Consider the following 14,389-nt stretch of genomic DNA (forward strand, 5'->3'; position numbering starts at 1 on the left):
CTGAGCCTTAGTGTTTCTTCTATATGATGAGGGGATAATAAAACTTAGGTTACAGATTGCTTCTGGGTGTTGAAGTAGATAAGATGAAGTGGAGAAAATGTAGACACTCCACACATTTTAATACCTTTTCTCTTTCCCCTTCTGTTGTGTTTTTTGTTTGATTTTGTTTTTTTTTCAATCTGTTTGGTGGTGATGGTAGTGGTTTTGTCTCTCTGGCTAGTTCCCTAGAGTAAAATACTTTGTTAATCAGAACAAGAATAAAGTTTTCTTACCTGGTGTGTTAGTTAACTGACTCTGTTGTCTTATGCCCAAGGAGGTATGTTGAAAAGTTGAGTTATTAATAAGGAAGATCCCAGAAAGGCGTAGATCAAGGTCACCTGCAATGGAATGTAGACCTACCCTGTTGATGAGTCAGTGGGTTTATTTTCAATGGCAGAGGTCATCCTTTTTCTAATATATTGTGAGTTCTGAAATAATCTCTCTTGGCTAATTTTTGGTCTTGAGAATTTTTTAGTCACAGCACTTTTGGAATATTAGAATCCTGAATACAAAATGGATGCTTACCGTTCTTGCAGTTCGCTGGAAAATCTGGTGTTAATACTAGTGTTAGGTTACAGTTATGCACTGTAGGGCCATATTTACTGTTTGTGTTTCAGTGCATTTTGAAAAATGTGTACTTATCTGTGGAAATATCCATACACATACACATACAGCATGTATGTGGAGATTTTTGTATATATATCTCTCTCTATGGTCTTGATTCATCATTTGTATGTCTTGATAAAGGACAGTCACACTAACACTTTCAAGTTCAGATTTTTAATGTGTTCTGTGTCTCATTCGTACGTTTATTCAGTTGCTAATTAAATTTACCTACCCCTAGATTACTCAATACACCCTCAATTAGTGACTTGGAACGTTTGACATTGAACAGTATCCTGTCATCTGTAACCAGTGAAGTCGTCAAGGGGGTGTGGGTTTTTTCCTAAAATTACTTCTCTCAAAAAATTATCATCTAAACTCTCCATCCCAACACTATCCATAATAAGCAAAGAAGTTCTGAAGCACTGGTGAGTTTTGGAGGAAAGAGGCATAAAAAAGAGGGGAGCGTTTTGTGTTGAGAATTGGGTATAATTAAGTAAGAGGATAGAAGCAAAGAAGGAAAACTTTTTAAAAAACTTTTAATCCTGAGGTTGGTGACAAAGGCCTCTGAAATATTTCCCAAGGGTACACATTGTAATTTTTTCGTTTTAATTGGGCTTGTTCTGGAATGGTGAGCCTTACATTCTGGTAGCCTAAAAAGAGTCCCCACAGCCCACTCCCAAGCTTCTGGTTTCGGTTGATTTGGTGCGAGGCCCAAGAATCTGCATTTCACTAAACACCCCAGGTGATCGAAGAATCACGTATCTTAAACATTTTGAACATAAACCATTAATAGTGAATTGTCCTAATGTGTCACATGTAAATATATTGTAAAACATAGAAATTCTTCAGAGGATAAGATTTAAAAAGAGGTTTAAATGTTTTCTTGTCTCGCTCTGGAGCCTTCATGCATACCTTTCGTTGAAGAACACTGATCTGGAGTAGTTTTTCAAACTACAGTTTGTAATCAGTTAGTGGGTCATGGAATCTCTTCAGTGGACTGGAACCAATATTTTTGTTCTTAATGAAATAGAATAGAAAATATCAAAGCACTTCATGTAGTAAAGATACTGTTTTGTGAAAGTTTTATTTCAGTTGTACGTGCATGTGTATATCTGTGCACTGGTATGTAGTGTAAAACATCATTTCTTACTATGTCTGACTGTGTGAAAGCTGCTGACTTATAAGTTGGTTATAGGCACAGCCCTTCTGTTTCCCCGTACGTCTACAACTTGTAAAATGTAGGTTTATCTTCTTGCCTTCCCACCCTGTCAAGATCTTCATGAAGCCTTTCTGTACTCTTGAGGGCACTTTCATCTTAGCTGTGTTATCCTTCCAGGAGTATTTTGTAGCTGCCCTCCCCGTGTAGCTCTTGGGCCCAAGAGAATCCTAGATGCAAAGCCTTAGAATGCCAGAGGCAGCTGACCTGGGATTGGATGTGCATCCTTTCCCTTGAACCAAAAAAATGTTATATCTAACTATGAAGAATTGTATCTTGGGTTAGATCTATGGTGAGTACTTTCGAAAATAACTCTGGATGGGGAATTCAGAGGTGAAAGTTGGAGTTCAGTTTTCCAACTAATTATGTTACTGGAGGAATGTCACGTAACGACTCTGGATTCATTTCCTAGTTCATTGCCAACGTTAGACTAGGTGATCTCTTCCTCTTCCAGCTCTCTATGAATGATCAGAGTATAAAAAGAATTGTTCCTTTTTTTTATAGGCATCTTTATTGTAATATGGTGTGACCAAATGAACCACTGTAGCAAGTGACAGTACCCCCTAGTATTATTCTAGCACTGTTACTCTAGTCCATAAATAGCAGTCTCTTGTTATAATTACCTACATGATGTCACTAGTCCAATCTTAAGAGCAGTAGGTTTCCCGATGAACTAAAAAATGCAGTCTTTGTTTTTGCTGTACCTGTGCTGTCTCTAATGTGTTGTAGATTCACTTGACCTCTACTGAGATTTCTTCAGTTTTATTAACAAAGTCATTTAACCTTCCCAACAAGAAATATAACATCAGAAGTAACACTAACAGCTGCCTTTAAACATTTTTAAAGAAACCAACTTTCTTTAATTTTTAGCTGGAGTTGCACCATTTCCTAACGTTTCAAAATAAAAATTTAAGTACAATGAATTCTTTCAAGGGAAGGGAACTGCTTATTCAAAGAGCAGTAAGGGATATAAATTATTTTAAATCTCTGATAACACTACACTATTAGTGAATTTGAGAATCATGTAACAATAACTCGGCTTTATCTTTTGAGAATAGCACTTCATTTTCTCTTGTCCTTACTAGCTTCCTGTTTCATTCCATCTAGAAATAGTTCTAAATCAATCTGATGGTTTTTACTGGATTGGCCAGTTTTTGTTATTCAAAGTAAGATAAATTATAATCACCGACTAATGTCCTATGTGCATGTTATGTAAGTACAATCCATAGACCAGTCATTGCTCTGAAATCTCTAATGTGAAATTTCTCCTGTAATACTGTCATCTTTGGTTAAGACAGATTAAGTTTTGCAGTTGATTGTAAGTTAAAAGATTAATACCCCTTTAGCTCTGTAATTTTTTCCTTTATTTTGGCAGTTCAGAAAGTGAAAAGAAAATGTCTAGAATTCTGTGTTATACAATCCAGTAGCCACTAGCCACATATACCTGTTTAAATTAATTAATAAATTAAAATTAAAGATAATTAAGATTTCCGTTCCTTCGTCACAGTATCCGTATAGTTACATGTGGCTTTGTGACTGTTCTGTTGGACAACATGGGTAAAGAATATTTCCATCATCACAGGAAGTTTGATTTGACAGCTCTGGACTAGATCTTTTCCAAAAGGACAGATCAAAAGTGTGGGTCAGGAGTAAACTTCTTTTCTGGTATTGTACAAATGAGTCCATTGCTAACATCTCTACCGGTAACTTTTGTAGTTTTTCTCCTTTTACCAATTTGAAATATAGTTTGGTCGTTATCGGTCCATTTGTTTGTATGTAAAATACATGTTTTCAGTACATAATAGATCTGGGGAGAGGTTTTTTCTGCTATTTATGCCCACTTTCATATTTGTATTGAATAGGCAGTTTCTTGAGATAGGAAGGGATTGAAAGAAGATATTCTGTATTTTGATGTCTTTGAAAGGTTTCTAAGTCTAAACACTGTCAATTAAAAGTTTTCTTACTTCGTGGTTTTAATGAATTTTAGGTAATATTTTAAAGTAAATATGATATAATACCTGTAATGTTGGCATAAGAAGTGAGCTTATTTTTAATAGTGTTTACTATTTAATCATGCTAAAGACTGAGAAAGTAAATCCTTTATTTTATGCAGTTTATAGTCTTATGCACGAGTTGTTGACTTAAGAGCTTTGACAGATGGGACAAAGGAAAAAAGTCAAACTGAGCAATGGGTGCTTTGGTGGGATTAAGAGGATCGGTCAGGGGGTAAGAAAATCCCACACCGGGGACGGCAGGGCTGAACCTCAGGCTGGAAGTGGCCGAGAACATGGGCGCGTCACGGTGTCTTTGGAGGATTTTCTTGGGATTGACGAGAATAATTTAGCGGTGACCCTGCTTTCCTCTCAATCTGCTCAGCTTAGATGTTCATGTCAGCAGGCGAGGCTGGCAACAAGATCATCGCTGAGCTTGATAAGGCAAATGGCAGCAATTGCTTTTGCTCCTTTTGACCTTTGGAGATTTCCTAATCGGGAGATGAACCTGGCGGTATTAGGATGCTGAAATTTCATCCCAGGAGATGTGCAAACAATGTAGCAAACAGAAATCATCTCTGGCTAGGGCGTTTTTTGTTTGTTTGTTTTTGTTTTAAATCCTGTAGGTTTTAATGATAAATAAAGCAATTTTTTGCTCTTGAGTTTTAAAAAGTTGGGGGGTGGAGTTTGTTTCAAATTTAAGGCTAAGACAAGATTGTTGTGTGAAGTTTTTAATTTTATCCTAACAATGGTTTTCATTCTGTAGTATGTTCACCTTTAAAAACTGTATGTATCCAGATGACAGAAACTTGAAAATTAATCAACCAAATGATATGGTGTTAGTTAGTAATATGCATTAGTTTATAGTTAAAATATACAGTGCTGAAAATAAATGTTCATTTTTGTTGCTGAAAGAATAGTTTTACATTTTATAATTATGGTGAATGCAGAAAAAAGAGGAAAAAGTATCCAGCTTAGGATACAGCAGAACAATGCAGGGCATGCAGTTATTTTAGTCATCTAATATGTCAGCATTCAAGAATCTGAACCGATTGTTTAAAAAAAATCTTGTACTTTGTTTCTTTTGTTGCTCATTTCCAACTTTGTCATCTGTCAGAATGCAAAAAAAAATTATCCTTCTATAACCATTGACAGGATAACACAAAAGCTGTCTCCAGGTCGATATTTTGCAGCAATATTTTTAACATACGAACAGTAGTTTTTATAATTTCACCTTGGTGCTCAACCATTTATTATCGTATCAGAAGCATGTCAGTAATTCCTTTCTAAATGTCTGCTTCTTTTAGCGCTGAGACCCACATCAAGGGCTTCACACTGAACGATGCTGCCAGCAGCCTCCTCATCATAACGCAAGTTAGGCGGGATTATTTGAAAGGTATGTCACAATGCTTGACCTTTACGTCACATTAATGCCTCTGCAGATTTTTCTTGTAACGCCCTTCGAATACTTGGATAAAGGAGTCCATTTAGCAAATTACCTGCTTATCAAGAGCCTTTTGTGGTAGCTGAGAGACGTAAATTACTGTACATGCATTTATAATACAGCTTGAATATGAATGTACTTGTCATTTGACCACTTAGTCCAGTTTCCATTCCATTTAACACAAGATGGGTTTTCTTAAGATGAATCACAGCTCTTCAGACATGCAAAATTTGTGTTCCAGAACGAGAGAAAGTACAGGCTTTCAAGTGCGTTAAAATTCACAGCACACGTCATTTTGCTTTGGAAATTAACATACTTTAGAGCATCTGAAACAATTCCCAGCAGTTGTTTCTTGCATATTGTATTGGTTGTGTGTGAGATAGCAAATGAGTTAAATTGAGTGTTAAATGTGTGGGATTGTGCACCAAATGATTATAATATTGATTTTTAAAACTTAATCTAATACTTTTTTAATAGTTCATAATACCAACAGCAGTAAAATATGGTGTTTGTTTGGAGTTTGGAGTTTTTAAATTAATCTTAAGAGGATAACACCAGAAAGATGTGGAGATGGCTTTGGGGAGGGTTGGGATGGGGGCTGTTTGTTTGGTAGTGGCTGTTCATGGGTTTGCAGAGGGATGGACTTGGATGTGGGGGTCTGTAAAGGAGCTCCCAAGGGGAGAAATGATGAATCATTTAAATTTAGGTAAGCGTCATTTCATGCTTAGTTTTACATTCGAATTAGTCAATTCAGTAACACTACAGTTTTGCCAGGACAACAAAACCCACTTAGGAAATCTTTAAGAAAGATTAAAAAAGCTCTAAGTGTTAAATATGTTACCTTGTTTCTTCCTCAGTCTATAATAATGGTGTTATTCCTCACTTGCATGTTGATAAAACAATTTCACGTCCCTAAGAGAGAGTTTCTAATTGTGCAGCCGTAATGTTGCCTGTAACACCTAAATGTGCTGGTCTTTAGATGTCTTCCTAGTTGATTAGACTGAGCATGTACGTGAGGATTTCTCCCTGTGCAAAATTTCTACCTCAGCATTCCACAGGAAGGGCCAGACAATCTAGACAGTCTTTTTGGACAACCTTAAGTCATAATTGAGTGATGTAGGGCTGGTTATTAAAACTTTAAAAGCTTTCATTTTATTTTCAATAGAAAGGTTTTTGTCAAGTTATTTTATGTATAAATGATAAACAGTTTTAAAACTGAAAAATTAAACTTGCTGCCCATATAAATAAGCTCATTTTTGTAAATAGCTTATATTTCTGTAGACACAGAGATAAGAATAAAATACTTTTTTAATTTCAAGGGGTTAAGTTTTGAGCTAAATCTGGACTGAATTTAACTTGACCCCTGCCCTTTACTTGAATGTTAGGTGCCCTGTGAAAACTGTAAAAAACTACATGATATAATTCCACATCTTTTCTTCTCAGCTATTCAGCTCAACTGGAGACAGGCTGAGAGCAGGAGCCATGAACCCACTACCACCCCCACCCCGACACACCACCTCCCGTGCCTTGCTACAGACTAACCTATTGTTAAAGTGGCCATCAGCAAGGATGGGCATGCTGTTGGCTCTATCTCCATCTCCTTACTGTGCTCCATGGCTGATGAGAGCTCCCAATTTTTAACATTTCCCTTCTCTTTTTCAGGTTTCTTTTTCTCAATCCCATCTAAAGCAGGAAGAAAAAAAAAGCCAGTTCAGTCTTAATCTAACTTTATAAGCTGATATTTTTCTGGAATATTAATAGGTGATAATGGCACCATTGCAGTGTAATCAATATTATAAGCAAATTAGGTGATAATGTAAAAAGGACTCGGGAGGGGTGTGGATGGTTCCTGTTTTTGGTGTCTCTTAACTCATAAACTGTACAGAAGGCAATTTCTGCATAGGAATATTATTTAGGTTCCAGGGTCCCATACTCCCAAGAAAAGGATCTGTTCTCCTTGATCCTCCTCTCACACACACATGCACCCATAGATGCAGGCTCTAGGGTGGCCAGATTCTTGGGTTGATGTCTGACAACATGACCTTGGGCAAAGTTAAACTCTCCATGCCTGTTTCTCACCCAGAAATCTGGTACTTAAATCAGAAGGATAGTTGCTTGGTACTGTGCTCGGCATGTAGTACATGCTCCACAAGTGTGGTAAAAGCTTAGTCAATGCCAGTTACTACTGTCACCGTCGTGATCTTATTTTGGTTATTATTTTGATTCACTGGTGGGAAGATCCTCCCTAGCCGACGGTGTTCTTGCTTAATAAGAATATTATGATGTTGATTATCTGTGTATGACCACCAGTTAAGATTTTATCAAGATTATTTTCTGTAGATTATATTAAGATGGTATAAGCAATTTTTCTTTCCTGTATGTACATATGTATTTATAAAATTTTATTGAACATGCCTTTTAAAACTACCTATTTTCCCTTTTCCTCATTTGAGAATCAATTTAATTATAAATTGTTTATTCAGTAATAAATGCTGAATTCATTGTCTCTTACTGTATCACTTTTAAGAGACTGTTTAATTATTACCCTTTCCCTATTCTTCTGTAAAAGATAGGCTGATCTTATTTGGAAAGCTGCTTTGAGAGTCTTAGTCTTGTCTAGGTTACATGGCTTTAATTGCTATAAAGCCATGAAGGTTTCTTTGGTAGCGATAGTGGTGATTGTTATGCTAAGTATTACATTTTCCTTCCAATCCACCACTTTATTTAATCCAATGATTTCAGTACACTTGCACGTGAGTCAGTAAATCAGAAGGATATTCCATATTTATCCATAATCAAGTGCTTGTCAGTATACTTTTAAAAAAACAGAAACTCCTGTGGCTATATCCATGAGAATCTAATGAGCTTTATTTTCTTTGAAAAATGAGTGCAAGAAAATATCTACAAGGTATTGAGTCATGTGAAATAAATTTGTTAGTGTGAAAGTGGAATGTTCCGGTTTAGCTGCTCCTGTGGGATCGATCCTGTTTGGATTAAAAAGAGACTTTGTTTTCAAGACGGAATCTCTGGGGTATTACAAGATTCTGATAATCATATAATCTTTGAGTATAATAAAATCTGGGAAAGTATGAATGTGGGTGGAAGTTGCATATTTTTGGAAACTTCTTAATTTTTAAAATTCTTATTTATATTTCTCTAAACTTGTCAACTTCCTTGAAAATAGTCACTAAATTTTATCCCAGACTGGAACCCACTTTCTGTCAGTAACATTTGTATTTTCTCTGTGACTTACAGGAGAAATTTCTCTAGTCTCTGATATCTGAGTCAAACAAATCATTATTTCTTTTTAGGTTTCTTATAAAGCGTTAATATTTTCTGTAGTCTCAAATAAATTATTCAAAACTTTTTTTGTGTATAGCCATTTGGTGCTCGCAGTTAAAAGCTGGTTTTCAAAATGCATTAAAGTCAGTACCTTCCATATAAGAAAAACTCTGTCACCTGCTCTTCTGTTGTAGAGGCTCTAACAACACTAAAAACAGCCCTGGATCTGGAGCAGATACCTTCTAGGATAGCAGTGACCCGCCTTATTCAGGCATGTGCTTTGAAGGGTGATCTAGAAAGCATACAAGCGATTCAGAAGATGGTAAATGGACTCGAAGATTCCATTGGACTTTCAAATATGGTTTTCATCAATAACATTGCTTTGGCACAAATAAAGAAGTGAGTATTTTCGAGCTTTCTTTTCCTCCAGTGGATACTGGAAGGAGCATTATCTCAAAAAACGTTTTTAGGCTATTAGAAACAATATCAACCACAGAGGAAATATTGATGCCGCTTGCTTATTATTCTCTTTTGGGGATTAATTATATGTTACAAAATATATTTTAACTTTAAATTAAACCTTAGAGTAAACAGCATTTATCAAATTTTTTGAATTGTAAAACTTGCTCCACTATTGGTACCTTTCCTCATTCATACATGCCGGGCCCTTACTGTCAAAATACTTTGTTACAGAGGTGAAAAATGAGTTCATTTGATTGTTAGCAACACTTGAGTGTGATGACACTCTACTAGAACATTGTGAAAAAAAGGGCCCAGCAAGCTTGTTAAAAATAGATGTTTCCTTTTTCCCGCTCTCCTACCCATCCACCCTGTCAACACACACCCACAAGAAGGGAGGGAGTGAGAGGTGATTCTTTTCCCACCATCTCGAGACTGCTTGTTGAGAATCCCCACTGTAGAAGTAAATGAGGACTTGATTTTTATTAACCTCACTAGCAAAGTACTTTGCTCAAGTTAAAGATTCATGGGGGTAATTTTGGAATTGACACTTCCTGCTTTTTTAAAAAAAAATTCTTTAGTAATTAATCTTACATACACTTAATGGATTGTGATATTAAAATGTAGTGTTTGTTTTTGCAGGATATTTTGTTCTTATGTCTTTGGGCAGAGAAGAAGTTGTGTTTCTTTGTTTTTCCCTTTTAAATCTATTTCCCCAAATAGAACTTTAAACTTTCCTGTTAGTAAGAAAATGTGATTATAAGTTGGAAGATCAAGGAAATTATCCCAGTAAGATCTGGATGAATTTTAAAATTTTATCACATAAACACAGTTTTATATGATGAATAGAGTGTTTTTATTCACTATTAAATAATTATCTAACTAAAATCTATAAGAAAAATTTATTCTAACAGGGTATTCCTTTTTAGTTAGAGAATTCTTATGTTTTAGGTCATAATTTCAGCAAAAAATTGATTATTTGGATTTGGAGTGCCATATCATAACTCTTAAGTGTCAGTTAAAGAGTACCTTAACCAAAAAGATAGTCATAAAGATAATTTGTATTATAACTTGTTAAATAAGGCCATGCAATTGACTTTTTTAATGTAAAGTATGATGATACTTTTTTCTGAGAATTTTAGTATAAATTGAATATTTTCCAAATGTTGTATAATATCTGACAAAAACAAATTGTTGTGACTGTGGGTTGAGAGATATGAAAATATACCTTTGGAAGACAATCATCAATGTCTTTGAGAATGCTGAGATGTTAATATATTATCTTCATGCAGTGGTAACCAGTTATAGATTATAAAGCAAAAGTTAACAGCATTTAAACAAGTTTTCATTTTATATCCAAAGAGCTGGAAGAATCAAATTAAATATTTAAGATATAATATTTTCTTAAGGTATCGTTCATTAATTCTTCTATATATAGTTGTTTGCTCTTGCCTCTAGAGCAGTGTTTTAAAATCAGCAACTACTTCAGTTATTGTAGTATAAACCACCTAGTGATTGCTTTTGCTACCTAAATGTGATTGGGTTCAACTTGCGTAGTGTTTTTTATCCAGTTAATTATAAATGTATTTCCTTTTTTTCCAGAAGTATTTGTATGTGTGATTGCAAAGTAAGTTCTCATACTAAAACTGCCTGCAATATTAACACAAAAGGAAATATTTCTTTATAATTTATTTTCCTTTCTTTTACAGCAATAATATAGATGTTGCAATAGAAAACATTGAAAATATGCTTACTTCAGGGAATCAAACCATGGAACCCCAGTACTTTGGCTTGGCATACTTATTCAGAAAAGTAATAGAGGAGCAGCTGGAACCAGCAGTTGAAAAGAGTAAGTTAGCTGTTCTTGCTGCAGAACGTAGAAGCACATTTCTCTCTAGCGAGACTGGGCTCAATTTCTTTGGTGGATGAGTTATACTACTGTTTAAATGAAAGATTTTTTTCTTACCTGTCATTTTTTTCAGTAAGCATCATGGCAGAGAGATTGGCCAATCAGTTTGCAGTTTACAAACCTGTCACCGATCTCTTCCTTCAGCTTGTGGACTCAGGCAAGGTGGATGATGCCAGAGCTCTCCTACAGGTAATGACCCACCACACATGGAGCGGTGGCTTGTGGCTTGTGAGAAGTAAATTGAGGAATTTCTAAACATAGGTGTGTGGTAGGGTACCAGAATGAAGTGTGGTGCTGCTGGCACATTTAAAGTCAATGTGAATCAGGGTTGCCTGGCAAGGACTGGATTGTAAGTTCTAGGTTGCTGGTTTTGAAGATGCCAAATCAGACTAGTAATGTCCTTCAATTTAAGGGGCAGAGGTGTTTTGCTGAAATGATTTAATGACCAATGTTTCTGTGCAGATAGGTAACGCAGAACAATTCCTTTGATTTTCTACTTTAATTTCTCTAGTGCTCTAAATACTGTGCGTCCCCATGGCAACACAGTTTGCAAACAAAAAGTAGGAAATATTTGCTTTTTAAGTACAACTTCTCACTTGAATACTCAAACATTCTCAGTGCCTTATTCAAGGTTTATTAAGAGTTGAATTTGCTTTCCATTCACTTGTGTGTCACTGACACATTAAATGACAAATGCAGGTCGCTGTGGCCCGCACTCTCAGTTAAATTAGCAATCTTCAGGGAGGGAGACAACTGCATTCATGCCATTTTAACAGCACTAAATATAAAGCTGCACCAAGTGCCGACAGAACGGTGGGTGATCGGAGCTGCCACTGGCAATGTACACAAACAGGCGCCGCCGGGGAGCCCCTTCCCAGCAGGTGGCAGTCAAACAGTCACCGTGATCCCACCAACGGCTGTGTTTGTGTAGACTCCCTGTGTCACACTGAGGCCTGGGACCAGTTTCTGAGAGTAAATAGTAGTATGTTCACTTACATTCTCACTAGCTGCAAAACATCCTAAGCGGTAGATCTGGAAGGTGAGCCTGCACCCATTCGCTCCGGCTCTAGTTTTGATCCTTAAAGTTCATCTAGGTTGACAGTAGCATCTAAGCCACTTGTGAAAGGAGTTCCTGAGAAATTTCTCTATGTTAACAGTTCTGTAAAAATTGTAAATTGGCACTGCTTCTAAGGCTTATTTTACTTTTGTTCCTGGACAGAGAGAAATTCCAGTTAATTGGAAATTTTTGGTTTGGTTTGTTTAATTTTTTCCTTCCTTCTCCTCCTTTTTTTTTTTTTTTTTTTTTTTTTTTACAGGAAAGGCAGTTTATGATAGGGATTTCAGGAATCTTTTCATTGTTTAATCTTGCTGCCTTTAGTGTTAAAAGCTCTATCTTGAAAGGCATAATAAACCCTATTGCTTTATCTTTGTGTGTACATATCTAGGTGTACCTACTAGGGGTGTATGCATATCTAATCATACATGTGATGGTACTCATTCGATTTTAGCACGTCATTTTGATAGTTCTTTAGAAAGTGGCACTTGGTCATTCATCTACCAGCTTGTTCTGAGCTGTAGGCTTTCAAGGCTCTTCAAGAACACGGCTGACAGCAGCCTGGGGTGGGAGACAGCAGGGATAGTGCCTGCTGCCTCAGAGCTCCGGTCTGTGTCACCCACAGCCGCCTGTCGGGGGCTCTTGATGACAGCTGAGGGTTGATGCAACAGCAGTAGACTTTCCGTTTTCATCCTTCAGTAGACAGAGGTTCAGATGATAAACCCTTTCCCCAGCCTTTACCTGCTTGTCAAACAGCAAAAGCAAAAGATTATTCTTGCTGTAGTGAAGCATACTTTATTCACAGACGTCAAAAACATCAGTTTATAATGTAAATATTCTGTGTGTCCCCAAAAGTTCTTTTTATCCTATTCATTTTAGTATTGACAATATTTTAAAGCTTTGAAAGAGCCGTGTGCTTTTAGAAACTTAAGAGAATGACATCTGTGATGAATGTAAACTAAAATATTGTCTTGCCATATTTGATTTTACTATAGCATCTAAGATTGGATAGACACTTGATTTATCTGGTCTGTCATATAAACTTTTTTTTTTTTGAGTTTAACTTTTGTCTCTTTCTCAAGCACTGGCTGTCTGTTGCAATGAAAGCCTTTTATAAAATAGAGAGATTGAAATCAGTCCTTTTGTATGCATAAGTGTAGGTAATTATACTTTAAAGAGAACTTGCTTTGTACATTTTAATTTTTATAAAGAAACGAGCAGTTATCTCCCTGACACCTTATTAAATGTATAATTAACCTTATGATCCCTAGCTCACTTGTGAATGCTTGGCAGTATAATTGGAGAGGAATAGTGTTTCTTTTTTTCCCTCTTTCTTTGCAGTCCTAAACCTTATGCTGTGGTTGTTGAAGCATTAGTTTAATTTTTCCCTTTTCTTTTTAAACAAACTTTATACTTGTGATGCCAAGGACAGCATTCATAAAAGCTTGGCATAACTTGCACTTGTTTTCGTTTTTCTTACCTTAAAAAATTGGTTGACTATTAGGCCTTCCTATTGGTAATGACACATTACTGTATTATTGTGAACTTTCTTAATTGGGAGTGTTCACCTTGGTCTGCTTGTTTATCAAGAATCTTCACTTACTGAATAATGTTTCACTTTTTAGAGATGTGGTGCAATTGCTGAACAGACCCCAATTTTCCTGGTGTTCTGTATTCGGAGTTCTCGGAGACGAGGAAAGGTACTGTGCTTTACTTGCTGACGCACCAGTTGTGCTATAAGCCAGTCTTGTTCAAAGCTATTGAGTATCATGTAAGAGTTTGTTGTTTCAGGATTTTATCTAAAAACACTCTAGAGATTGAAGACTTGCTTGTCTGTAGTTGTTTACTTTTTCAGATGTTGCTATGGAGTCAGTTCTGGCCCCTTAGTTGTAGTGGAAATACAAGTCAGTGTATGCAGTGGATTCTCTGTGCATGTAGTTGTGCAGTGAGAGCTCCAGGGAAGGGCCCTTGGAAAACGGAGGATACCAGTCCTGTTGCTCAGGTCACTTAGCACGTTCAGCAGGAGACCTGTCGAGGGAGACTTCACCCTGCAGAGCGTCTCCTGGCAAGTGGCGGCTTTTGACTATTTGTCAGATATAAGCCGTCAGGTGGATGAGCCGTTTGGCTTTAAAACTGGTATGTGCTACAAATTAATGTTCTCAGTTTCTAGGTTACCTTATTTACACTAAAAGGCGTGTGAGTGTGTGTGTGAGAAACAGGACCAAGTCATATTTTTGATGTTTTAAAAAAAAGGATAAAAGCATTTTTTATGGGGCCACCCCCATGGTCAAGTGGTTAAGTTTGCGCACTCCGCTGTGGTGGCCCAAGGTTTCACCAGTTCGAATCCTGGGTGTGGATGTGGCACCGCTCATCAAGCCATGCTGAGGCG

The 14,389-nt window shown here is 36.5% G+C and overlaps 1 protein-coding gene across 1 annotated transcript in view; it reads left to right on the plus strand.

Annotated features, from left to right (window-relative positions):
• LRPPRC (leucine rich pentatricopeptide repeat containing) overlaps positions 1 to 14,389 on the plus strand; it is a 107,910-nt gene that overhangs the window by 86,205 nt on the left and 7,316 nt on the right. Inside the window, exons 31-35 of the mRNA XM_005600023.4 lie at positions 5,160 to 5,248; positions 8,773 to 8,977; positions 10,747 to 10,886; positions 11,020 to 11,135; positions 13,626 to 13,700. Coding sequence (XP_005600080.1) covers positions 5,160 to 5,248; positions 8,773 to 8,977; positions 10,747 to 10,886; positions 11,020 to 11,135; positions 13,626 to 13,700 — 625 coding nt within the window. The remainder of the gene's footprint in view (positions 1 to 5,159; positions 5,249 to 8,772; positions 8,978 to 10,746; positions 10,887 to 11,019; positions 11,136 to 13,625; positions 13,701 to 14,389) is intronic.

This window comes from Equus caballus, chromosome 15 (genome assembly GCF_041296265.1).
Source record: "Equus caballus isolate H_3958 breed thoroughbred chromosome 15, TB-T2T, whole genome shotgun sequence".
In the NCBI taxonomy this organism is placed as follows: Eukaryota; Metazoa; Chordata; class Mammalia; order Perissodactyla; family Equidae; genus Equus; species Equus caballus.